We start from the raw sequence: 27,784 nt of genomic DNA on the forward strand, positions 1-27,784 counted from the left end.
GTCTTGAATGGAAGCGCCTGTGTCTGCAGTCTCACCAGCCCCGTTTCCCCTTCTTTTCGTTCCGCACTTAGGACAACTGACACCAACAGTGTTGCCCACCAGAAGCATCCCCCTCACACACCGTTCTTTGCTCACAGAGTCTGATATGAAGTTGTGTCAATTGTAGTGCGAGACAGAAAGGAGCTCTTGGGTTTGCTTGAAAATAAGTTTATTGAGAAACGAGTGCCGTGCACACAGCTACACACCTGGGCCTTTGAACCCATGCCCCTGGCTTCTGCACTCAGGCTGGTGACAGATGGTGGCTTACTGCTTGCGTTTAGTCTCAGTGAGTAGCTCTTGCCAGTTCTTCTCCATCTCCTCTTTGCAGTTGAGGAAGGCATCCTCCAGCCGGCGCATGGACTCTGCTAGTGTGGGGTTGGTACGCATGACCACCATATCGTAGGCCATCCAGGTTGCCTGCACTACAACAAACAGGTCCAATCAGGTGACAGGTGCTGAAGCTCTGGGTGGGGGGCACTGTGTTCAGTGTTAGGGGTCAGACCCTGGGGGACACTAAGTATCCCAAGAAGAGAAAGCTGAGAGGGTGCTATAAACCCCCTATAAAACTTCTTTCTACAGTAGCAACAATGATAAAGGTTTCAGTACTTAAGCCTATGACAGTAACAAGCTGGAGATTAGTCTGATATGGAATGGCAGAAGAGTTAGAGCAAAGCATGGGCTCTTACCTGTCTGTAGTCCACAGTTAATGGTTTGCATAATGGTTCTTAAGAAGTCATAATTTTTACCCAAGCTTACATGCTCAAGGTAATCCAACCATTTCTAGACCCACAAGACCCAAATAATGCATTTTCTCATGCCCAGTGACCTGAGACACCTGTCTATCCATCCCTGACATCCTCAAGAGGTCAGGCTGCTCACTGTTAGCATCCTTGAGCATTCACCATCACACAGACGAGCATCTCTGCTCTTCCTCAGAACAACTGGAGTGCAGCTGGACGGCCCAAGTGAGCACATGCTTCTTGCGCAGATGCAGTGGAAGTGTGAGCAGAGCCCATTCTGCAGCATCCACTTCTGGTGCAGCACTTTCCTCTAGACTGTACAGAACATGGTCTGCCCCTCTGCATGACAACTGAACACAGCTGACATGTCCTTTACTCCTCTACTAGGGTGAAAAGTATTGGATACTTCGGGAAATTATATCTTCAAGGAAATTCACCAATGAGATTACAGGAAAATGATTAGTGCTAGATATGAGCATGTGTACATATATGAAAGCAACATCACTTTGTCACAGACTTGAAGTAGTGGAGAGAAACGTGTACTTAGTTATGGGAAAATTATTTACAGGTCTCAACAGAGTTTATGATTCTATTACTAGCATGGGGGAGCCTTTAATTTTTGAATTAGGAGTGGCACTTGAGACACTTCTTACAATGTAGACCACTGGATCATTCCACAACAGTTTTTGTCTAGCAGGTTGGGGATCATTCTAGCACAAAGGGTCTGCAGACCACTCTTCTCAAATCCCTGGCAGCAGATGACATGTGGATCTTGAAACCCAGAGCGGAGTCTGCTTCCCATCCCTCTACCTGCTAGCTATGTGACCTTAAACAAGGGAGCAAATTTGCTGACTCAGTCACAAGATAGAGACCACTTAGTAGCTTCCAGTGAGAACCAAACAGACACTGTATGAACCACTTAGAATATATGATGGACTGAATGTGCGCATGCCTCTGCATTTATCACTGAAATATGGTCCCAAGTTAATGGCATAGGCGCTGGGCCTCTGGCAGATGTGCGGTAGTCAGGGTAGAGCCCTCATGACTCACGGGAGAGACACAGCACTTGCAATTGGCCGTGTGAGGACACAATGAGAAGGAGATGACTGTACAAGCATGGAAGAGACTTCTCACCAGATAACTTGCTGACAACTTGATCTTGGTTTCCCAACTCTAGGACCCACCATGAGAAATAAATGTTTATTTTTAAAGCTATCTTGTTTGTGGCCATTTGTTATGGTATCCCCCAGATGATTAGTTGGAAATTGGTACCAACCAGGAGAGTGTTGCTATAGCAACACTTGGAAGTATGGGAGTAGAGGTGGCCAGAGTTTTGAAGCACATAATAGAAGTACATGATACAGCCGGGCGGTGGTGGCGCACGCCTTTAATCCCAGCACTCGGGAGGCAGAGGCAGGCAGATTTCTGTGAGTTCGAGGCCAGCCTGGTCTACAAGAGCTAGTTACAGGACAGGCTCCAAAGCCACAGAGAAACCCTGTCTTGAAAAACCAAAAAAAAAAAAAAAAGTAATTCTTGTTCAGGAAGAAAAGAGGAATTTGGAGAGACAAACTCTCTGTCTTCAGAGAGAATATATATAATCCTGGACAGTATGTTTGGGGACCTACAGACAGTAAAGCCATTATTATGATAGCCCAGATGGAAATGAGGACTGTTATTGGGAGCTGGAAGAAAGGTGACCCTTCTCCTAACTGTCAAACTGTTGGCTGGGTTGTGTTCATGCTCAATATTTTGTGGAATGTAGAATTATGAGCAATGAAATTGGATATCCAGAGGAGAAGAACTGCTTAAAATTAGAAACTTTTTTTTTTCGAGACAGGGTTTCTCCGTGTAACAGCCCAGGCTATCCTGGAACTCACTCTGTACACCAGGCTGGCCCCAAACTCACAGAGATCCACCTGCCTCTGCCTCTGCCTCTGCCTCCTGAGTACTGGGATTAAAGGCGTGTGCCACCACTACCTGGCCAAAATTAGAAACTTTTACTATAAAATAAATAATGCAAGTACTCAGGGCAAAGACTTAAGATAGGAAAGAAAATAACATCAGGGGATAAATGTAACCCCCCCAAAAATAAATGTCACATAGTATCCCACAGCACCTAGAATTCAAACTCCTCTGAGCTTCCTAGGCCAAAGCAGAGAAAGAAAATAAACTTCTTTTGTAAGGTCAGTGTCCATGAAAGAGACAAATAGGCTCTTGAACACACCTCTGTCCTGGAGCTGAGTATTCTGTTTCAGTTACCTCCATTGCTGTGAGCAGACACCATGACCAAGGCAACTCTTAAAGGAAGTATTTAATTGGGAGCTTGTTGACAGTGTGAGAAGGTGAGACGTGACCATCATGGTGTGTGACAGCAGGCAGGCATGGTGCTGGAGAAGCAGCTGAGAGCTCACATCTGATCCACAAGTTGCAGGCAGAGAGAGAGAGAGAGAGTGTGTGTGTGTGTGTGTGTGAGTCTGGGCCTGGCATGCTGACTGGGCCAACAAGGCCACACCTCCAACTCCTTCCCAAACACTTCCATTAACTGAGTCAAGCTTACAAGCCTATGCGGTCATTCTCATTCAAATCACCACACCTTCTGTAGCTTGTGTGAAGCTTCAGTTTGATTCCCAACATAGGAAGAATAAAAACTTCTAGAATAAAAAAAATCAACAAAAACAAACAAAATGAAACAAGAACTCTAGCCTAAGAGAGAAATTTCCAAGGAGGAGCATTGTTGTCCATACTAATGTAAAGGATTTGAAGGAGCTTGGATATAGCATTTACTTCACATATGAACATGGGTTCAACCCCTAGCCCTGGAAAACAAAGATCTAATGAATACCATAACATTCAGTTTTAACACAAATCCAAACAGTAAATGAATCTGTTACTGGAAAGCCCAGAACCATAAAATACAAAAATGGTCTGAGGAAGGGGAACTTCCTGAATGGTGATGGTGATGATGATAACCACATCGACAACAGCTGTGTGACATTGTACTCTCTTAAACCTGGCATATAACAATGCAGCTAGGCTATCATATAAGCTATAAGAACTTCATGGTGGCCTGGTGTGGTGACACATGCCTTTAACACCAGCACACTTGGGAGACAGAGGCACAAAGATCTCTGTGAGTTGGAGGCCAGTCTAATCTACACAGTATGTTCCAGGCCAGCCTACGTTATATAGTGAGGCCCTCCCCTTTTCAAAGGTGGTTGAGGCTGGGGAGATGGTTCAGGGAAAGTACTTCTTGTGTAAATAATACAAGGAACCAAATTCAATCCTCAGTCATCATGTGAAACATTGGGCATGGAGGTCCATGCGGTAATCTTAGCTCTAGGGCTGTGGAGGCAGGGGGATCCCGAGGGCTTGATGGTCAGCTAGTCAAGCTGAATCAACACATTTCAGGTTCAAAGAGAGTCTGTATCAAAAAAATAAGGCGGAAGGTGATCCAAGAGGACACAGCCTGACCTCTGACCTCTACATGTATGCACACACATATCTACACAAACATTTACATACACACACGCACACGCACACACACACACACAGAACTTCATGTGTTAAAATGGGTGTGGTGGTTTGACTGAGAATGGCCCCATAGGCTCACCTATTTGAATACTTAGTCCTCGTTGGCCGACTGGTTTGGGAAGGATTAGGAGGTGTGGCCTTGCTGGAGGATATGGCGCTGGGGGTGGGTTTTGAGGTTTCAAAAGTCCATACCATTCCCAGTTAGCTCTTTCTGCCTTGTGGTTGTGTTTCAAGTTGCATGTTCTTAGCTGGCATGCCCACCGGCTGCCATGGTGCCCACCTGAGGACAGGTATTACAGGTGTGTGACACTACTCTGTTTGAAGGAGTTATATTTGTAGTGGAAGATGAATTACAGACCCTTTTAGAAAAGGATAACTAGGGCACAGGAGAACATTTCCTACGTACAACCCCAGCAGCACAAACACTAAGGACATCATTGAATAAATGGGACCTCCTGAGACTGAGAAGCTTCTGTAAAGCAAAGGACACTGTCACTAAGACAGAAAGGCAACCCACTGACTGGGAGAAGATCTTCACCAACCCCGCAACTGACAAAGGTCTGATATCCAAAATATACAAAGAACTCAAGAAATTAGACCGTAAAAGGTTAATCAATCCAATTATAAAATGGGGCACTGAGCTGAACAGAGACTTTTCAACAGAAGAAGTTCAAATGGCCAAAAGTCACTTAAGATCATGCTCAACTTCCTTAGCAATCAGGGAAATGCAAAGCAAGACAACATTAAGATACCATCTTACACCGGTCAGAATGGCTAAAATCAAAAACACCAATGATAGCCTCTGCTGGAGAGGTTGTGGAGAAAGGGGCACTCTCATCCATTGCTGGTGGGAATGCAAACTTGTGCAACCACTTTGGAAAGCAGTGTGGCGGTTTCTCAGGAAAGTCGGGTTCAACCTACCTCTTGACCCAGCAATACCACTATTGGGAATATACCCAAGAGATGCCCAAACATACAACAAAAGTATATGCTCAACTATGTTCATAGCAGCATTGTTTGTAATTGCCAGAACCTGGAAACAACCTAGATGTCCTTCAATGGAAGAATGGATGAAGAAAGTATGGAATATATACATATTAGAGTACTACTCAGCAGTAAAAAACAATGACTTCTTGAATTTTGCATACAAATGGACGGAAATTGAAAACACTATCCTGAGTGAGGTAAGCCAGACCCAAAAAGAGGAACATGGGATGTACTCACTCATATTTGGTTTCTAGCCATAAATAAAGGACATTGAGACTATAATTCGTGACTCTAGAGAAGCTAAATAAGAAGGTGAACCCAAAGAAAAACATATAAGCATCCCCCTGAATATTAACCTTCATCAGGCGATGAAAGAAGACAGAGACAGAGACCAACATTGGAGCACTGGACTGAAGTCTCACGATCCAAAGGAGGAGCAGAAGGAGAGTGAGCACGAGCAAGGAACTCAGGACGGCGAGGGGTGCACCCACACACTGAGGCAATGGGGATGATCTATCGGGAACTCACCAAGGCCAGCTGGCCGGGGACTGAAAAAGCATGGGACAAAACCGGTCTCGCTGAACATAATGGACAATGAGGACTACTGAGAACTGAAGAACAATGGCAATGGGTTCTTGATCCTATTGCATGTAATGGCTTTGTGGGAGCCCAGGTAGTTTGGATGCTCACCTTAATAGACCTGGATGGAGGTGGGTGGTCCTTGGACCTCCCACAGGGCAGAGAAACCTGCTTACTCTTTGGGCTGAGGAGGAAGGAAGACTTGATTGGGGGAGGGGGAGGGAATGGGAGGTGGTGGCGGGGAAGAGGCAGAAATCTTTAATAATTAAATTAATTAATTAATAAAAAAAAGAAAAGGATAACTAAAATGTATTTAAAATGTTCATATACATATATGTATATATATGCAAATACACAGGCCCCCAAAACCTGCAAACATTTCTAAACAGAAAATTTTACAACCTGTTCTGAATAATTTACTTAAAACTGTGTGCGTGTGTTGGTGTGCCTGTGCGCACTCAGTCATCTTAGCTGTGAGTGTGAACTCAGCTGGTCAGGCTCAGCTACAGTGCCTGTGCGCACTCAGTCATCTTGCTTGCTCCAAAATTGTTTGCATTTGAGTAAAGTATATATGCCCTGTAAAACCTTCTTCCCCAATAATTTTCTGCAGCAAAATTTGGGCTCACAAATAATAAGATTTTTTTGTGTTTTATTTATTTATTTTTTTTCAAGACAGGGCTTCTCTGTGTAGCCCTGGCTGTCCTGGAACTCACTCTGTAGACTAGGCTGACTCAAACTCACAGAGATCTGCCTGTTTCTGCCTCCCAAGTGCTGGGATTAAAGATATATGTATATTTTTAAAAGTTTTTTATTTTGTTTTGAGACAGGATTTCTCTGTGTAGCTCAGGCTGTCCTGGAACTCACTAAATAGAGCAGGCTGGCCTAGAACCCAGAAATTTGCGTCTAGAATCATTCTGAATTAAGAACATATGAAATTATAATGTTGTTGCTACTGCTTCATAAAAACATGCTGAGTAAAATAACAACATAATATCCCTTCCCAAGAATAAATAAATACATATATCCTGTTGCTGCTTTATTCCACAGTGCTGTGCCTCCCATTTTCAGTAATTCATTAATCTTATCATGATCATTCCAAACCTTTCAACTTAAGTAATTCACAGACAGACTGTTCAGCTTCTGTTCTCTAGTGTAATAATGACCTGCTCTTGCCATTTGGTGTGCATGTGAGTTAGTACCTGGTGCTATGCCAGTTACATGTCTCTATTTCTACTCTCAAGAAGACAACAGTCCATAGGTAGAAGTTAGATATAATCACATTAAAGATAATCAAAATAATTCAGAATCAATCATTGTAACTATAAAGTTGGAAGGATGTTAGGGAAACCCTTATGGGAGAAAGCACTCGATACAGGTCTATAAGTTAAGGGGACAAGGAAGCCTTGGAAAGAAGAGGAAGACAGCCTACCTGAGATTTTTTCCATCTCTTCCAATAGCTTTTCCAGGTCCTTATTCAGGTCGGACAGCATTTTCAGCATGTTATCATAGTTTCTTTCCCCAGGATCAGAGTCAGCCATCTATGCAGTGAACAAAAAGAAGCTGCATGGGATATATTGGCGTTTTAGTTCCCACCCTACAGCTCATAGAGCAATCTCTGAACAACTGCTACCCTATCTGTCAAGGGTTGAATACATGTCTTATGCCCCAGAGTTATTGGAGGTTAGATGGAAATGTGTGAGGGTCTACATAGACTATAACATGTGTTGGTTGTTCTTTTCTTTCTTTGATCCTTTCTCTTTTTTGTTTTTGTTTGTTTTGTTTTTTTTGTTTGTTTTTGAGACAGGGTTTCTCTGTGTAACAGTCCTGGTTGTCCTGGAACTCCCTCTGTAGACCAGGCTGTCCTCAAACTCACAGAGATCTGCCTGCCTCTGTCTCCCAAGTTCTGGGATTAAAGGCGTGCACCACCACTGCCCAGCTCTTTGACCCTTGTGATGTGTCATACTTGGCTTCAGATGTCAACTTGATACATCTGGGAAGATGGGATCTCAACTGAAGAACTGCCTCCATTGGATTGTTCTGTAGGCGTGCTTGTGGGAAAATTTCTTTCTTTTTTAAGATTGATCAATTGATTTTTAATTTAATATGATTTTTAAAGTTTAACCTATTTTTATTTTTTATGTGTTTTATCTGCCTGTATACACACCTGTGCATCTTGTGTATGCAGCACCTGAGAAAGCCAGAAGAGAGCATCAGATCCTCTAGAACTGAAGTTAGTTATGAGCTGCTTTGTGGGTCCTGGGGATTGAATGCTCTTAACACTGAGCCATCTCTCCAGTACTAAAGATTTATTTTTATTATTTTAATTAATTAATTAGGTTTTTCGAGACAGGGTTTCTCTGTAGCTTTGGAGCCTGTCCTGGAACTAGCTCTTGTAGTCCAGGCTGGCCTTGAACTCACAGAGATCCGCCTGTCTCTGCCTCCTGAGTGCTGGGATTAAAGGCATGCGCCACCACCGCCCACCTATTTTTATTATTTTTAAACTGTGTGTGTGTGTGACCGTCCATCCATCCGTCTGTCTGTCTGTGTTGGGGATATGTGCATATGAGTGCAGGTGCCCGTGGAGCTCAGAAGAAGACACTGAATATCCTGTAACTGGAATTATGAATAGTTGTTAGTCACCATGTGATTGGTGGAAACTGAACCCAGGTCCTGTGCAAGGACATCAAGTATTCTTAGCTGTTGAGCCATCTCTCCAGCTCCCATTGGGGACACTCTGCAATCACTAATTTAAGAGGGCCATTGTGGGTGGTGACATCCCTGCTGTGAAATAATCCTTTTGTACACCATGAAAATGCATTATTCTTATTGACTTAATAAACAGCCAACAGGCCAATAGCTAGGCAGGAAAGGGTTAGTTAGGCAAGAGAGGTAGATTGAGAGAACGCTGGGAAAAAGGGTGGAGGCATGAGGAGTCACTAGTCAGATGCAGAGGAAGCAGGAGATGAACATACTGTACTGAAAAAGGGTACTGCCATGTGTTGGGTGTAGAGAAGAAATATGGGTAATTTAAGTTGTAAGAGCTAATTAGTTATAAGCCTAAGCTGTCGATTTATTTATTATACTTAATAAGAAGTCTCTGTGTGGTTATTTGGGAGCCGGCTGGTGGGACAGAAACCCCTCCCCCACCTACATATCCAGAGAAATGGGAGGAGGGGAGCAGGTGGAAATTTTTAATAAAAATAAAATTAAAAAAGAATCAATAAAAATGCAAGCTTTGTGTTGACATGTTAAGAAAATATAGTCTGCCCATCAAGATCCCAGCAAAATTCTTCGAAAAAAGACCTCGAAAGAACAGTACTCAACTTCATTTGGAAAAGCAAAAAACCCAGGACAGCCAAAACAATCCTGTGCAATAAAAGAACTTCTGGAGGCATCACAATCCCTGACTTTAAACTCTACTACAGAGCTACAGTCCTGAAAACAGCCTGGTACTGGCATAAGAACAGACAGGAGGACCAATGGAACTGAGTAGAAGACCCAGATATCAATACACAAATCGTCGAACACCTGATATTTGATAAAGAAGCAAAAGATATCAAATGGAAAAAAGAAAGCATATTTAACAAGTGGTGCTGGCATAACTGAATATTAACATATTAATATTAATATGAAAATAGACCCATATCTATCACCATGCACAAAACTCAAGTCCAAATGGATCAAAGACCTCAACATAAAGCCAGCCATACTGAACCTTATAGAAGAGAAAGTGGGAAGTACACTTGAACGCATTGGCACAGGAAACCACTTCATAAATATAACCCCAGCAGCACAGACACTTAGAGAAACAATTAATAAATGGGACTCCTGAAACAAAAAAGCTTCTGTAAAGCAAAGGACACAATCAATAAGACAAAACGACAGCCCACAGAATGGGAAAAGATCTTCACTAACCCCACATCAGACAGAGATCTGATCTCCAAAATATACAAAGAACTCAAGAAATTGGACACCAAAAGATCACATAATCCACCTGGATTGTGGTAACCCCACTATGCTGACAAATACCACCCAAAGATCAGTTTTGGACTACAAATTGCTCAAGACAACTTCAAAGTGTTTAGCTAAGATGGCACAGCCTCATAGACTACTTCAGTTCAAGCTGTGAACTTTCCCATCACACCAAGATAACAGTTAGCTCTCCCAGAACTTGACCATTATCTCCATTTTCTCAGGGTTTCCCAAAGCTGCTGTCACTCCCAGACAACAGAAAGTAAATGTAAAAACAGGATACCCATTCCCAAAAGGTGGGGTGGTGGTTTTGGCTGTTTGGTGGATTATGGATGTTTATCATTGTTTAGGGAGGTTAGTTGCAAGTTGTTATTGGTCATGGTCAGGTAGGAAACTAAATAAAGGAGATTAGATTGGGGATCTAATTCTGAAAAGAAAAAAAGGGGAATACAGAATGATAGGAAAAAAGGATAGATTATTGAATCTATGATTAAAATAAAAAAAAGCAACTACTAATCTCAAATATTTTACATTGGTATGGATTTTTGTATATTGATACAAATTTATCGTTATATTTGCTATAATGTATATATTTCTACTCTTTTTTTTTTTGGTTTTTCGAGACAGGGTTTCTCTGTGGTTTGGGAGTATATTTCTACTCTTGTTTAAGGTATTGTGCCTATATAACTCATTTAACAATGTAATGTAAAGTTCTAGTCCTTGAAATTTATTATTACAAACTATTTAGGATAATTAAATGCAGGCTAGTAGTTGTCATCTATAATAATCAAATTTGTGGCCACAATAGGTATGCTTTCAAGGTCAAACAGAGATATATTTAGATAGATAGATGGTCTTCAAACACTTCAGAGACCTACAGAATATGGCATTTAAAAAGTTTTAATAACATAAGGCTTTTCATGACAGTGAGACACGTCTGTTCCTGGCAGTATCAATTTACTTTGAAAAAAGATGATGGACATTGAAGAACCTCTATAGAGAGTTTGTTTTCATTGTGGAAAAGTTATCTGCTGGGCAAGAAACTGCCCTTATCTTGAGTGCTGGCAGTATGCTGTCCAAATTGGACAAGCAGGACAAAAGAGAAGGTGATTTCCAAATTTGCTAAGACAAGATGGGACAGTCCTTTAAAAAGTCCTGCTTCACAGAAAAGTCTGTTAGATATTCTAGGCCTGTAGGCCAAAGATGGATGCCTCAACATTGCAGAGGAACCTAGGGTGACTGTCCAGGCAGCCAGTGTCTGTCATTTCTATAGTTTCGGAAGTTATTTGCTCTGTGCTTCCTGTTTACTCAGGTGATAATATATCCTTCTCAGGTCTCTGATAGGATTAAAGACTAGATAGTTATAGTTACAGTTTTCCTTGTTACCAAATTCAGAAAAGAAACTAACAAAAGATATGTAAAGTGTATAAGGTTGAAAGGCATAAAAACTTAAGTTGTTTATCTAAGAAAATGTTTTATTTATTTATTTTTATTATTTATTTATTTATTTTGGTTTTTTTTTGAGACAGAGTTTCTCTCTATCTTTAGAGCCTGTCCTGGAACTCCCTTTGTAGACCAGGCTGGTCTCGAACTCACAGAGATCCGCCTGCCTCTGCCTCCCAAGTGCTGGGATTAAAGGCGTGCGCCACCACCGCCCGGCTAAAATGTTTTAAGGTCTAAAAAGATATTTCTAGGTTGGAAATACAAGTTATGATAAAAAGTGAATTAGGTACAAAACTTTGAACTCACCAAGATAGGATAATTAGATCATTTTCTCCAAATTTGCCAAATACAAATGGACTGAACATTGTGAATGTAATTCTTACTTGATAATTGTTTTTTTTGTTTGTTTTTTGTTTTATTGAGAAAGGGTTTCTCAGTATAGCCTTGGCTGTCCTGGAACTCACTCTGTAGAACAGTGGCCTCAAACTCACAGAGATCAACCTTCATCATCTGCCTCCCGAATGCTGGGATTAAAGGTGTGTGCCATTACCACTTGGTTTGATAATTGTTCTTATTGTATACAGTTTTACTTTGTTAAAAACTTTTCCTTTTAGATAAAAAGGGGGAAATGTTGCAAGATATTTGTTCTCACCGACACTCTGAAATGGACAATAAAGTTTAACCTTGAATCAGGGGCAGAATTAGTGATTGGCTAACTAGAATTCCAGAATTAGCTATAGGGGTTTTGAAGGACCCAGAACACATAGAAAGACACAGGAAGAAGTCAGGATGGGCTGAGAAATATTCATGGGCTCTTTGGATCAGGGAAGGAGAGAGAGGAGGTCACTAGTAGCTTCTCCACCACTTCTTTCATCAATCGGATTTTTACCCTGATATCTGACTCCCAACTTTTATTTAATAATAGAACAATATAAAAAATGTTTCAAATGGTGCTACCCACAATGGGGTCTTCCAACCTCAGCTCATGAGATCAAGAAAATCCCCCAGAGACCTCCTCACAGACCAACCTGATTTGTATAAATCCCTTATTGAGACTGTGTTCCCAAGTTGATTCTAGCTTGTGTAAAGTTGAGAATTCAAACTAACCATGACAATTCTCTTCCTTGTTAACTCAACACACAAACATAACTTTTACCTATAGCCTTCTGCCCCTTGTATTTATTATATTTACTCATATTTATTTCATAATGTAAAATACAGCCCAACTTTAATAGTTCCCAGAGCCTTTTAAGATTCCAACACTGGGGCTGGAGAGATGGCTCAGTGGTCAAGAGCATTGCCTGCTCTTCCAAAGGTCCTGAGTTCAATTCCCAGCAACCACATGGTGGCTCACAACCATCTGTAAAGAGGTCTGTCGCCCTCTTCTGGCCTTCAGGCATACACATAGACAGAATATTGTATACATAATAAATAAATAAATATTTTTTTTTTTAAAAAAGATTCCAACACTGTAAAAGTCCTCATTTCTTAACTATGAGATTCTGTAAAAATAATAATAATAAAAAAACAAGCTATGTACTTCAACAAAATACTGACACGGCATGCGTAAACATTCTTATTCCGAAATAAGAGCTATGAAACAATTTTGTCAAAGCAAAACCAAAATCTAGTGAGGAAAATACCAAATTGTGTAGTTCTATGTCCAGCATCTGGATCCATGACACAATCTGATGGGCTCAAAAGTAGCCCTGTGCCCTCCAGCTGTTACTTGCAGCATACACAGCTTTCCTTTTATGCTTAGGCTGGCTCTATTCCACAACTATGGCTGTGGGAGATGTCCCACTGTCCTGGCATCTCCATTAACTCAGCTCTCCACTGCAACTAAGGCTTTGCCTTCACAGCCTCATTCAGTGGTCTTTCCGGAGCTCTCAACAGGGTCTCTAACCCTGTCGCATGGTATCCAGCTTCAGCTATCCTTCACAGTCAACTGAATCTTGAATACATCATGCTTTCAAAACCAGCATCACGTGAAACAATGTTTACAACACTGCCCAGTTCCACTGCTAGTTTATGATGTACCCTGGTGTAACACCCGATTTTGTGTTACACCCTTGGTACAGTTTGCGTGCCACTGTACCTTACGCGAGTCGGGTGAGGGCCTGGAGATTGAAAGAACATACAAAGAGACCAGGTTGTTTTTGAACTCACGGAGATTCGCCTGTCTCTGCCTCCCAAGTGCTGGAATTAAAGGTGTGCGCCACCACTGCCTGGCCCTCTCCCTCTGTTTTATCTTCCCTCCCATTTCCCATTTGATCTTTCTTCCTTCCTAGCATATGTCTCTTGCCATGTCTCTCTCTATATAGAGGTCCTTCTCACCCACACCCACACCCTGCAATGGTTCCTTTCTGTTTTTCTGGCTGGTTACACTAAGTTACACACACAAATCTAAAGGTTCAAATCTAGAACCCCCCCCCCAAACTAATATAAATTATTGCCGTTGTCCTTGTTTGGTTGCCATACATGAGGGGAATACCCTCTTGCTGAAGACACCATAAAAGTCTGTCAGAGTACTTGAAGAAATGAAACTGGTATCTGGAAGCATCTTCCTTAAGGGTTAGCTCTCATAGTGTCAAAAAGTGATAGGTGAACTGCCAAAGGAGAAAAGTTATCAACAATTCTACCTCACTGTAAAGTTCAAGAACCACAACTACGGTATTGGCAAGATATCCCTAATGCTGCAGTAGTGGCACTTTTATCTGGGGGTAACCAAAAGCCTGCTTAACTCAGGGGAACTTATGCCTGATCCTGTGAACCCAGCTAAAAAAACCATGGCGGAAGAGGTTACAGAGCCTAGAGGATAATCTGCTACAAGCATACTGCTAAATAATATAGCTTACAACTTCCTTCTAAATACTTATTTTTACATTCATAGGTGCGGCTCTTGTTCCTCTTTGATGACACTTCTTTTTGTAGCAGATGGAGGATACTACAGAGATACTACCATCTGTTGAAATGGTCAAAATTTAGAGACTGGGCGAGCATGGGGTGCTAGATGTCCTTCTCGGGGCTGAGGAATATTGCAGAGAAGGAGATGAAAAGATTGTAAGAGCCTGAGGACCAGGATGACTGCTGTAAGACACTGTGCCAGGGATGTCATAACCACAAACACATAACAATATGACTGTCTGCTGCAAATGCCATACCGATCGACATGCCAGTGTGGCTGGAGGAAGATATCACATGGCTGCATCCCCAGAAGAGCTATAGGCAGTCAGTGGCTGATGAGGGAGGGTGAATCAGCTTTCCTCAGGGACAAGTACCCAACCCTAAGTGGTTGGCTTTAAACACATACACATATGAGTAACACTAATTAGACTCAGGAGGTTCACATACACATATGTCATATACATATATTACATACACATAATAGTGCAATAGTTATAGAAGAAAAAGTAATAAAATTGAGAGGTGGTGGTGGTATTCATGAAAAATTGGAGGGGTAAAAAATCATGCTAGCACAGTGCACTTGTATACAATTCTTAACATTTTAGTAATTTAAACACTGAATAAGATAAAGTTGGGTTTCAAAATTTTAATGAAATGTTAATTATTTATTGATCTTTTTTCTTTACTTGTTTTCGAGACAAGGTCCCATGTAGCTTAGGCTGGCCTCAGACTTGCTTTGTAACTGAAGATGATCTTGAACTCCTGATCCTCCTTCCTCTTTTCTCAGGTGCTAGGATTATAGGTATGTACCATTATCCTTGGCATAAATGTTCATTTAAGAAGGTAAAGTATCTGGGCATAGTGGCACATGCTTGTAATCCAGCATTAGGGAATTAGAAGGAGAAGAATCAAGAACTCAAGGTTAGGGGCTGGAGCGATGGCTCAGAGGGTAAGAGCACTGACTGCTCTTCCAGAGGTTCTGAGTTCAATTTCCAGCAGCCACATGATGCCTCACAACCATCTGTACTGAGATCTGGTGCCCTCTTCTGGCGTGCAGTCATACATGCAGGCAGAACACTATATACATAATAAATATATATTTTAAAAAAAGATTTCAAGGTTATGCCAGGTGGTAGTAGCGCACGCCTTTAATCCCAGCACTTGGGAAGCAGAGGCAGGCAAATCCCTGTGAGTTCGAGGCCAGCCTGGTCTATAAGAGCTAGTTCCAGGACAACTAGGACTGTTACAAAGGGAAACCCTGTCTTGAAACCTCCCCCCTCCAAAAAAATAATTTAAGGTATTTAAGGTTAACTTATCCTCAACTACATAATGGGTCTGAGGCCAGCCTAAGTTACATGACATCTTGCCTCAAACAAATAAAACCAAAACAGCGGCCACTCTGGAAAACAAAATTCTCCAAAAATTTGAGAGTTCTCAAAAAACTAAAACCAAACCTACCATATAGCCAGCTATACCACTGCTGGGCATATATGTCCAAAGGTTTTGACATCCTACTGCATTGATACCTGCATCATTCTATTTACAATATCTAGGATAAGGAAACACCCTTAAATGTCCTTCAAATGGTGAACGGGTAATGAAAATAGGCTGCATATCCACAGAGGAACACTATTCCACTGCAAAATGAAAGTAGGAAATTTGCAAGTTAAAGGATGGAACTGGAAACGATTATCCAGACCCAGAAAGACAAAGACCACGTTTTCTCTTATTTGTGGATGCTAGCTCTGAATCTTCAGAAAAGAGTCTTAGTGTTCTATTGCTGTGAAGAGACACTATGATCAAGGCAACTCTTATAAAAGAAAGCAACTTGGGGCTCACACTTCCCAAGAGTAGTAGAGTCCATGACCTTCATGGTAGAAACAGACATGCTTGGCACTGGAGCAGTTGCTAAAAGCTTTACATCCTGATTAGCAGGCAGAGAGAGAGAGAGAGAGAGACAGAGACAGAGAGAGACAGAGAGACAGAGAGACAGAGAGACAGAGAGAGAGAGAGAGAGAGAGAGAGAGCCACCAAAGCATGTTTGAAACCTCAAAGCCCACCCCCAGTGACACATACCTCCTGCAACAGGGCTACACCTTCTCCAATAAGGCCACAGCTCCTAGTCCTTCCCAAACAGTTTCCCTAATTGGTGACCAAGCATTCAAGCATATGAGCCTATGGAGCCATTCCCATTCCAGCCACCACAGTGAGTATATAATATGAATATCTACAGATACCAGAAAATTCTGAAGGAAAGATGGCAGCTGAGTGTGGTGGCAATACCTTTAACCCAACACTGAGGAAGCAGAGGCAGAAGGATCTGTATGAGTTCAAGGCCATCCTGGCCTACACAGGGAGTTACAGGTCAGCAAAGGCTACATAGTAAGGTGCTGTTTCAAAAAAAGGGGATCTATGGGGGTGGGGAGGAGAAGGGAATAGTAGGACGCAGTTGCTATGAAGGGGGAAATGGGAAAAATAGGTGGAGAGCCTTACCTAGGGATGGGGAGGGCAACATGGAGAGGGGCAAATAACACTAAGGATATTTGAAATGCCATATTTAAAATTACAGTATATATACATATATATATATACACACACACACACGTACACACACAATTCATATGCAATTGTATATGTATATAGTTTAGTTGAAGTTACGTCAACTGGGGTGACAATACTCCTCACACCACCCCCCTGTTTCCATGTCGGGTATGGTAGCACACACCCTTAATCCTAACACTTGGGAGACAGAGGCAGGTGGATCTCTGTGAGTTCGAGGCCAACCTGGTCTACAAAGTGAGCTCCAGTACAGCCAGGACTGTTACACAGAGAAACTGTGTCTTGAAAAATCAAAGGAAGGGGGAAAAATGTCCTTTGCCAGGCATAGGTAACTTCCTTTTGAGTTTTTGGTCAGGGCAATTCAAGCGGACCCCCTCCACCCAAACAATATAGACTACAGTCAATGCCCTTAGTACCTTACAGAAAAAGGAGGTAAGACTGTTTTGTTGATGCTACCACCCACTTTGGACACTGGACTTGGAAGAACCAATTTGGCTATGACACAGAAGCCTCATCCTTGAGGACTAGCTCTTATACTACCGGAAGGAGCCACACAAACTGCCAAGGGAAAAAAGCAATCAATAGTCCTGACCAGCTGTAATGCCTCAGTACTACAATAATGACTGGCATAACAAGATATTCCAAAAGATACAAGGGTGGCACTTATGGGTAACCAACAGCAACCTGATTGGACTTAAGGCCCACTCGCTAGGAGGGGATTCATGCTTGGCATGATAAAATCAATCTGTGGATGGTAAAGCCATGGGAACCAGAGCAGAACTACTACTGCCAGTTCCCTAAACCAGTATAATTTCTAATAGCATCCTAAATAGTGTTCAAGCATCCAAATACCTGAGCCTATGGGGGCCGTTCTTATTCAAATTACCACATTCCACTCCCTGGCTATCATTGATTGTACCCATATCATAACACAAAAAATGCGTTCAATTCAACTTCAAAAGCCCTCAAACAATGGTGGCTCACAACCATCTGTAATGAGACGTGGTGCCCCCTTCTGGCATGCGGGCACACATGGAAGGAATGTTGTACACATAATAAATAAATCTTAAAAAAAAAAAAGTCCTCAAACATAGTCTATCACAGTCTCAACACTGTTTAAAGGTCCACAGTCTTTTCTGAGATTTACGGAATTTTCTTAACTGTAAGCCCCATGTGAAAGAAAAATCAAATAGCAGATCACATACTTCCAACGTACAATGACACATATACATCATGGTAATATACATTTCCATTCCAAAAGGTAGGAAAGGGAGCATAGCAAGGAAATTCTGGACCAAAGCAAGAAAGGCAAACTCTAAATTCTGCATTCCTGTGTCTGACGTCAAAATGCTCTTCAGCTTTGTTGACTGCAACACACTTCTCTCATGGGCTGGTTCCATGCCTGGTCTGCAGCTATCCTTGACAGAGATCTCACAGTTCTGGCATCTTCAGCATCTTGGGGTCTCCAATACAATCCAGGCTTCACCTTCACAGTTTCAGGTAATGGCCTCTCTAAGTCTCCATGCAGGGGCTCTTCTGCATGCCTAGCCTCTTTCCTTGGCTGCAGAAGGAGTGTGTACAACCCAACCCCTTTTTAGTATCCTTGACTCTAAAGTGAGAACAACTGTGTGTCTGACTGCCAAGTTCTGCTGTTTGCTAGGGCCCCCTCCTTCTTTTTTTTTTTTTTTTTTTTTTTTGGTTTTTCAAGACAGGGTTTCTCTGTACCTTTGGAGCCTTTCCTGGAACTAGCTCTGTAGACCAGGCTGGTCTCGAACTCACAGAGATCCGCCTGCCTCTGCTTCTGCCTCCCAAGTGCTGGGATTAAAGGCGTGTGCCACCGCCCGGCATAGGGCCCCCTCCTTCAATTACAATGGCCTCAGCTTTCTGATGTTGATGGTTTTCTTCACTACTTAAGCTTTCCTTAATTCTTTTTCATAAGCCACCCTGAGCACGGGGGGTGTGGGGGTGTGGGGTGTGTGTCGGGGGGTGGGTAGGGTGGGGCTTGCCCTGAAGTCACCACTCTCTTTATTCCATTTAGCATCAGGCTTTTCTTTAACTTTCCTATCTCCCTAAGCACTGGACTGGGCTCCAACAAAACATTTCCCAGTGTTCCTTTTCTCCACAAACTGTGCATTTTGTATTTTTCCTTGCCCTGCTGTTCCTTTTCATTGTAGAGCCACATAAGAGAGATCACTAGGCTCGTCGCCTCCCCGTCCCTCCTGCAACGCACGACCCCGGGATCCCCCCCAGCCCCTCCCGGCTCTCCTACCACCATGGAGACATGACAAGGAAGCTGCCTTTGACGACGCGGTGGAAGAACGTGTGATCAACGAGGAGTACAAAATATGGAAGAAAAACACCCCTTTTCTTTATGATTTGGTGATGACCCATGCCCTGGAGTGGCCCAGTTTAACTGCCCAATGGCTTCCAGATGTTACCAGGCCTGAGGGGAAAGATTTAAGCATTCATCGACTTGTCCTGGGAACACACACATCGGATGAACAAAACCACCTGGTGATAGCCAGTGTCCAGCTCCCTAATGATGATGCTCAGTTTGATGCTTCACACTATGACAGTGAGAAAGGAGAATTTGGAGGGTTTGGCTCTGTCAGTGGGAAAATTGAAATAGAAATCAAGATCAACCATGAAGGAGAAGTAAACAGGGCTCGGTACATGCCCCAGAACCCTTGCATCATTGCAACAAAGACTCCATCCAGTGATGTGCTTGTTTTTGACTACACAAAGCATCCTTCTAAACCAGACCCTTCTGGAGAGTGCAACCCAGATTTGCGTCTCCGTGGACATCAGAAGGAAGGTTATGGTCTTTCTTGGAATCCAAATCTCAGCGGGCACTTACTCAGTGCTTCAGATGACCATACCATCTGCCTGTGGGACATCAGTGCAGTTCCAAAGGAAGGAAAAGTGGTGGATGCAAAGACCATCTTCACGGGGCATACAGCAGCAGTAGAGGACGTTTCCTGGCATCTGCTCCACGAGTCTCTGTTTGGGTCAGTTGCTGATGACCAGAAACTTATGATTTGGGATACTCGTTCAAACAATACTTCCAAGCCAAGCCACTCAGTCGATGCTCACACTGCTGAAGTGAACTGCCTGTCTTTCAATCCTTACAGTGAGTTCATTCTTGCCACAGGATCAGCTGACAAGACTGTTGCCTTGTGGGATCTGAGAAATCTGAAACTCAAGCTGCATTCCTTTGAATCACATAAGGATGAATATTCCAAGTTCAGTGGTCACCTCACAATGAGACTATTTTAGCTTCTAGCGGTACTGATCGTAGGTTGAATGTGTGGGATTTAAGTAAAATTGGAGAAGAACAGTCCCCAGAAGATGCAGAAGATGGCCCACCAGAGTTGCTGTTTATTCATGGAGGTTATACTGCCAAGATATCTGATTTCTCCTGGAATCCCAATGAACCTTGGGTGATTTGTTCTGTATCAGAAGACAATATCATGCAAGTGTGGCAGATGGCAGAGAACATTTACAATGATGAAGACCCTGAAGGAAGTGTGGATCCGGAAGGACAAGGATCCTAGACATGTCTGCACTTGTGATTTAGACTCCCCTTGTTTTCTTCTGAACCCTGAGATGGATTTAACACTGGTTTGAGACACAGACTTTGTTCAGCTATCCGGCTACAATAGGTGCCACCAACAAAACTATTAGCCCAAACCATGGGTGTTTTCTAAATCTTTAACTGGGGGGCTTAATTCAACAAAGCCACAGACTTATATTTAAATTTTTCTTCAGGAGTTTTCTGGTAATGAACCCAGGTCTGGGGTGGCTTCAGAGGTGGGGCATTGTGTGTGATTATTTTTCTATAAATATTGTAAGATGACATCTTGCAATATTTATACTCCTGGCTTGAACACCTACTTCACTTATTCCTTATCCACTCTAGTCACTTTCTTGAGAATATGAAAATTTTGGGATATAGCTTAAGAAGAAAAGTGATCATACATAATATGCCCCATTTCTGAGGCTACTTTGGACCTGGGTTTGTTACTAGAAAATTCCTGAGGAAAAATTTATAAATTTATAAATGAATAAATTTTATTCAGGAATAAAAATGACATCTTGCAATATTTATACTCCTGGCTCAGACACCTACTTCACTTGGCTTTTGTTGTGCGGTTTTTTTTGTTTTTGTTTTTTGAACTTGGGACCACCAAGTTGTGAGTTGTATGTTTTTAACTGACAGTCAGACCACTGGTGAACTGTCAAGTTGAGAAAGAGTGAATTGCTAGTTTGTATTTGTTTTTAAAATTAAATTAATCCTTAAGAGATGATTTTTTAGGAGTTAGTCCTTGACCACCATAGTTTGAAGCCGTCTCCATTTTGGTTGACCTGTCTCACCATCAGGACTGTTACTACTCTCCATGACTAACTGTGTAAGTGCTTATAATGGAATAAATTGCTTTTCTATAAAAAAATAAAAAGAGAGAGGGGCTGGAGAGATGGCTCAGAGGTTAAGAGCATTGCCTGCTCTTCCAAGGGTCCTGAGTTCAATCCCCAGCAACCACATGGTGGCTCACAACCATCTGTAATGAGGTCTGGTGCCCTCTTCTGGCCTGCAGGCATACACAGACAGAATATTGTATACATAATAAGTAAATAAATATTTAAAAAAAAAAGAGAGAGAGATCACTAATAACCATACGACACAGTCAATACTAGGCTGTCTTGAAAGCTCCTTTGTCAATGCCATTAATCCGAAAGCTCTTCAATTTAGTCTCAGGCAGATTTTTCAGACAAGAGCAAGAAGCAGCCACATTCTTTGTCAAAAATATCACAAGAATTGTCTCTAGGTCATATACTGAAATTCTTCCCCTCTGAAACTCCATGAGCAGGGCCATCATAATTCATGCTGTTTTCAGCACACTGTCTTCCATGATCCTACTAGTGTGACCCCTAAGCCCCATTTAAAGCCTTCGACTGCTTTCCTAACACAAAGTCCTAAAGTTCACAATCCACCAGTAAGCAGCATGGTCAATTCTGTCATAGCAATACCCACTCTCTGGTACTAACTTCTCTCTTAATCACTGTTCTAGTGCTCTGAAGAGATGCCATGGCCAAGGCAACTCTTATAAAGAGAGTGTTTTATTGGGGGCTTGCCTACAGTTCCAGAGGTTTAGTCCATTATCATGGTATGGATCATGGTGGCATTCAGGCAGGTTCTGGAACAGTAGCTGAGAGCTACATCCTGACAGAGAGAGAGTCTATCCCTGATGTGGGCTTTTGAAACCTCAAAGCCCACCCCCAGTGACACAATTCCTTCAACAAGGCCACACCTATTCCAACAAGGCTACACTGCCTCCTAATCCTTCTAATCCATTCAAAGAGTTCCACTTCTTGGTGACCAAACATTCAAATACATGAGCCTCAGCCTCAGGAGGTGGGTGTGTGAGGGCATTCTTTTTTTCTTGAGACCATGTTTCTCTGTGTAACAGTCCTAGTTGTCCTGGAACTAGTTCTGTAGATCAGACTGGCCTGGAAGTCACAGATATCTGCCTGCCTCTGCCTCCCAAGTGTTGGTTTTTCTTTCTTTTTTTTTTCTTTTTGGTTTTTCGAGACAGGGTTTCTCTGTGGCTTTGGAGCCTGTCCTGGAACTAGCTCTGTAGACCAGGCTGGTCTCGAACTCACAGAGATTCACCTGCCTCTGCCTCCCAAGTGCTGGGATTAAAAAAGGCGTGTGCCACCACCGCTCGGCTAGGGATTAAAGGCGTGCACCACTATCACCCAGTGGGTGGGGGCATTCTTATCCAAACCACCACAGGTATAAAGGGAAGTGTTGGTGCTGAGTAGAGAGAGGAGTGCGGGCTTTGGCTATAGATGAGAAGCTTAAGGGCAAGGGTTTAGTGATACAGAGTAAGGAAACTGAATGAAGGGTTTGCAGGCTGAACCAGAGACAGAGGAGAAGCAGGTAAGGATATGGGTTGAAGAAGCTGAGAGAGATAAAGTGTGGAATGAGGATATGAAGGGAGCTGAGAGGAGGGAAGGGTGTAGGGCAAGGAGATGAGGGAAGAGAGATAAGGAAGTGGGGTATGGCAGAAGATACTGAGGGAAGGAAAATAAGAGTATGGTGTTGTGGTTAACTAGGCAAAGATGTGTTATAGTTGCTTATGCTGCCGAATATTACTTTAACTGTGCAAAGGGGTGTTACATTTGTTTGTGTTGCATCTGTTTAATTAGGTTAAATGAGTTGCATTCGTTTTACCTTGCCTGCCTAAGGCACCTGATTGGTCTAATAAAAAGCTGACCAGCCAATAACTAGGCAGGAGAGGGATAGGTAGAGCTGGTGGGCAGAGAGAATGAATAGGAGGAAGAGAGAGAAAAAAGAGAAAAGACAGGAGAAGAGAGACAAGAACGAGGGAGACACCCCGGGGCCAGATATACAGAAAGAAAAAGTAAAAACTCCTGAGGCAAAATGTAGATAAAGAAAAAGAAGTTAATTTAAGTTAAAAGTGCTAGCCAGAAGCGAGCCGAACCTAGGCTGAGCATTCATAACTATTAAGTCTTCCTGTCGGTGATTTGGGAGCTGGTTGGTGGCCCAAAAGAAAAAGCCTGCTGGAGTATGGAGTTAAAGAGACAAAAGAGACATCTGGGCTGTGGGGTGGAGAAGCTGAGCAGAGGCAACTGGGATGTAGGCTGAGGAAACTGAGGGGAAGGAACTGAGGCTGTGGGGTGAGATGAGGGGAGGCACTGGGATGTGGAGGGAAGAAGCTGAGGGGACGTAAGGGAAAGGGTTGAGGAAGGAGACATCTGGGGTTGGGACTGAGGAAGCTGAGGAGAGGGAAATAATGACGTGGGAGGTGAGGCGAGGCATCTCTGGCGTGTGGGTGAGGAGATGGGGGAGCCAGTTTTGCTGTGGTACAAGAGCCTGAGGCGAGGTCCTTGGGGTGTGGGAGGAGGAGACTGAGGGGTGGGATACGAGGCTTTGGGTGAGGACATGAAGGAGAGCGTCTGGGTTCAGGGGTGGAGGAACTAAGGAGGAAGGTGTCAGAAGTGGCGGGTGAGGCATGAGGGACGGAAGCAAGGCGCGAGGCACAGCCTTGAAGGTGACTACCGCGGGGACCCAGCCCCAGAGTCCGAGAATCCCCACAGACCTCAGGCGTCCCGACACAGTCGGGGCCCCGGGGCGCGCCCCGCCGGCCTCGCTCACCTCAGGCTGGGCCCGCGCTCTGGTCAGCTCCACAGCCCACGCGGCGGGAGAGGAAGGAGGGACACCTGGCAACGACGCCCGCCCCTTTCCGCTGCTAGTCCCGCCCCCCGGAACTGGACTCTCGCTCTCATTGGCTCGCTTTCTCCTAGGGGCGGGACTTCTCGGTAGGCGGGGCCTGTTCTGTGGCCTTCCACCTGACCTCACCTGGTCTTCCCCCGGATTTAGGTGGCCCGAGGTTGAGTGTCAATGGAGTAGAGAAGGAGGAAGCCACACGCTGCCTCCTGCCCGACCCTGTAGCCTTCACTGCTTGACAGTTAAGTTCTCTGTGTACAGCCACGTGGGCACGGCCCTGTCTGATACCGTGTCCCCAGTGTTCAGGAGCTAGACACAGTTGTTAAATGTCCAGTATTATGTGTGACAGACATTGTTGCACCTGTCTTACAGGGGAAGTCAATGCTTACGGAGGGACGGCAGGGCTCGGACGAGGCAACACAGACGAAACACTGCGCACTAATTCGGGCTCAAGTCTGTCCTGTAGTGAGCAGTTCTGTCTCCACGGAATAGGTCCCTACATCACCAAGCAAGGACAGGCAACAGAGCCACTCAGTGCTTAGAGGCGGAGAGTACCAAATTCTACGTGGGGGTGTGTGTGCGGGGAATTGGAGGGATGGTTCAGCCAGTAAGAGCACTTACTGCTCTTACAGAGGACCTGGATTCGGTTCCCAGCACAACCGCTTCTGAGTCCAGTTCCAGAAGATACAAAACTACCTTCTGATTTCCAGTGGCACCTGCATGGATGCACATGGTGAACATACGGACATACAGGCAAGCATTCCTAAATACAATAAATAAATCTTTTTTTTTTTAATAAATCTTAAAAAAAAAAAAATCAGGCCGGGCGGTGGTGGTGCGTGCCTTTAATCCCAGCATTCTGGAGGCAGAGGCAGGAAGATCTCTGTGAGTTCAAGGCCAGCCTGGTCTACAGAGCAAGTTCCAGGACAGGTTCCAAAGTTACACAAAGAGACCCTGTCTCAAAAAAAAAAAAAAAACAAAAAAACAACAAAATAACAAACAAACAAACAACAAAAAACAACCTCCAAAATCTCTAGTTGGAGACTAATAGGCTAGTTTAAACCAACCCTCTTCCTACCCTGGGGTTCGAACTCATGTCCTCCTGCTTGAAAGGCAAGGACTTTATTAAGCTATCTTCCTAGCCACGCATGTGTGCATGTGTGAGTTACCCTTTAGTCTTCTGATCACTTCCCAACTGCATAAACAGTTCACTCCTGACTTCTGTGATAAAATGCCAGAGAAAACACAAATCAAGATTAACCCTGATGGGCAATGAAGTCAGCCAAGGAGAAAAAAAAAGAAAGGGGGCAAGGTTCTAGGCAGAAAGTCTAGCAAGAGCAAAGTAAAAAGGTGTAGATGGGCCTGTTCCTGTGGAAGGAATGAAGACAGAAGTTTGGGGACCGCTTCAAGTTGAAGGTGACGGCCCTGAGTATTGTCTGGCAGAGGAGTTGCGCTAGCTGAAACGTCCCGTACAAGTCAGATATGAAAACTTGAGCTCCCAGGAAGCCCAGAGGCTCTGTCAGGTATGCCCATGCCTTGTATAGCTGAGACCAGCAAACTGTCACCCAGGCTCCTATTAATTACATCCTAGACACACAGCCTGACCGCATTCCTTAGAATCTCCATTTTAACATGAATTACAAACCAGCTCATTGGAAATTCTCTGTTCAGTTTTCCCAGACTGGGTGAACCTATTGTGATCCAGACACTTCTTCAGGGGAGGTTACATAGACCTCATGAGAAAGAAGTCTGGGAAAATATTTTGGAAGCTCAGGGATGTTTTAACACAATGAAACCTTGTGTGAGCATACTTATACTTATTTATTTATTTATTTATTTATTTATTTTGGTTTTTCGCGACGGGGTTTCTCTGTAGCTTTGGAGCCTGTCCTGGAACTAGCTCTTGTAGACCAGGCTGGCCTCAAACTCATAGAGATCCGCCTGCCTCTGTTTCCCGAGTGCTGGGATTAAAGGCGTGCGCCACCACCACCCGGCGGCATATTTATATTTTTAAAGTTCATGGAAATTCAAAGGACATTAGGAATTTCTGCTCTGGAAATTTTCCCATGTGCTATTAAAGCTTTAATGATTATTGTAATAAGTATTATAAGGAGCCTAGATCTTCCTCCACTTTCAACTTATATTCTTTTTTTAAATATTTATTTATTTATTATGTATACAATATTCTGTCTGTATGTATGCCTGCAGGCCAGAAGAGGGCACCAGATCTCATTACAGATGGTTGTGAGCTACCAAGTGGTTTCTGGGAATTGAACTCAGGACCTTTGGAAGAGCAGGCAATGCTCTTAACCTCTGAGCCATCTCTCCAGCCCTTCGACTTATATTCTAAGAATATATGTGACATTTTGTTTTTTCTTTCCCCCCTCCTCCTCCCTTTTAAAGATAGGACATCACGTATCTCAGATTGCAGCTACATACACCATCATACCTGTGTTATGTGGTCCTGGGGTTCAAACTCAGAGCTTCATATGTACTAGGCAAGCTCTCTACCAGCTGAGTCACACGCCCAGTCCTTCAAAGGTATATATAATAGACATTGAACTTAACATTTTAATATTTCATTTAATCACCATATTGCTCAAAAAAATTTTTTTTAAATGTGAGTTACAAGGCAAGGGACATGGCCCAGCAGGTGAATGTGTCTGCTACCAAGCCTGACAACCTGAGTTCAGTCTTTAGAACCACATGGTAGAAAGAGAAACCCAGCTCCTAGAAGCTGTCCTTTGACCTCCACACATACGCAGTATTATGCTACCCACATACATATAAAGTAAAAATGTAGTAATTTGAGGCTGGAGAGATGGTACAATGATAAAGAGCACTTGTTTTTCATGGAGGACTTGGGTTTGGTTCTTAGCAGCTCCTTGGTGGCTCATAACCATCTGTGATTCTAGTTCCAAGGACTCTGACACCTCCTTCTGACTACCATTGGCATCAGACATACATGTGGTACATGCTCATTCATACCTGCAGTGAAACACTCATATAGATAAATAAGTCTAAATTTTTTAATGTAAATACACACACATACACATATAGTTGTTTATAAAATAAAAGAAATGGGTTAACCAAAGATATAAGAGCTAGCCAGCAATACACTTAAGTGATTGATCAAGCTGTGATTTAAATAATATAGATTCTGTGTGATTATTTTGGGAGTCTGGGTGACTGGGAAACGAACAAGCAGCCTCCCCAACAGCTGGTGTTTGGATTTTCAACAACTCTCTGTAACCCTGGCTGTCCTGGAATTTGCTCTGTAGACCAGGCTGTAGAGCCGCCTGTCTCTGCCTTCCAAGTGCTGGGATTAAAGGCGTTTGCCACCACCTGGCTAATGTAATAATTTTTAAAAATGAACTGTCTCTGAGACCTCATCAGGCTTGTTAGTCCTACCTTTGACAATCTCAACTTCCCAGTTTTCTAGTCCTGTGTACGGCACGGCCTGAGTGTAAATCCTGCCATTCTTTTTAGCTCTGTTGTCATAACCACTGCCTCTAGGCAGGCCTCACGATCCTCCCATGACTGCATCCTGTTTTGTAATATCATTCTGGTTGGCCAGGAAAAAAAAAAATCTTAAAATTAGGAGAGATTACGACTCCCCATGCTCAAACTCGAGGAGTCTCCTATCATTTGAAGAAGACAGAACGTGAAAAAATGTCTTCAAGCTAGGTTTGCCCACCTCCTGCTCTGACTTCACACCAGCTATAAGCTATCATGTGCTGATCTTTCCCAACAGGTATTTCTCTCCATACACCTT

General features: G+C 43.2%; 1 protein-coding gene and 1 pseudogene across 2 annotated transcripts; one reads left to right on the forward strand and one right to left on the reverse strand.

Annotated features, from left to right (window-relative positions):
* Nucleotides 1–253: 253 nt before the first annotated feature.
* On the reverse strand, nucleotides 254–27,476 carry Syce3 (synaptonemal complex central element protein 3). Of its 2 annotated transcripts, none has more exons than XM_057792016.1 (3): nucleotides 27,421–27,476; nucleotides 7,306–7,414; nucleotides 254–461 (listed from the first exon to the last, which is right to left on the reverse strand). In XM_057792016.1, exons 2-3 carry the CDS (start codon nucleotides 7,412–7,414, stop codon nucleotides 304–306), a joined length of 267 nt encoding a protein of 88 aa, XP_057647999.1. In that variant the 5' UTR covers nucleotides 27,421–27,476; the 3' UTR covers nucleotides 254–303. The 2 variants fall into 2 exon arrangements, with proteins under 2 accessions (XP_057647999.1, XP_057648000.1); XM_057792017.1 differs by lacking the exon at nucleotides 27,421–27,476 and adding an exon at nucleotides 23,938–23,988.
* LOC130888722 (histone-binding protein RBBP4-like) lies at nucleotides 19,046–20,651 on the forward strand (annotated as a pseudogene).
* Nucleotides 27,477–27,784: the final 308 nt, after the last annotated feature.

This window comes from Chionomys nivalis, chromosome 17, assembly GCF_950005125.1.
Source record: "Chionomys nivalis chromosome 17, mChiNiv1.1, whole genome shotgun sequence".
Lineage (NCBI taxonomy): Eukaryota > Metazoa > Chordata > Mammalia > Rodentia > Cricetidae > Chionomys > Chionomys nivalis.

Bases quoted from the DNA above. Each gene is read 5' to 3' on its own strand.
- Syce3 (XM_057792016.1), bottom strand. From the start codon at position 7,414: ATGGCTGACTCTGATCCTGGGGAAAGAAACTATGATAACATGCTGAAA. The intron at 462-7,305 runs GTAGGCTGTCTT...TGTTTGTTGTAG, and splicing joins AGAGATGGAAAAAATCTCAG to TGCAGGCAACCTGGATGGCC.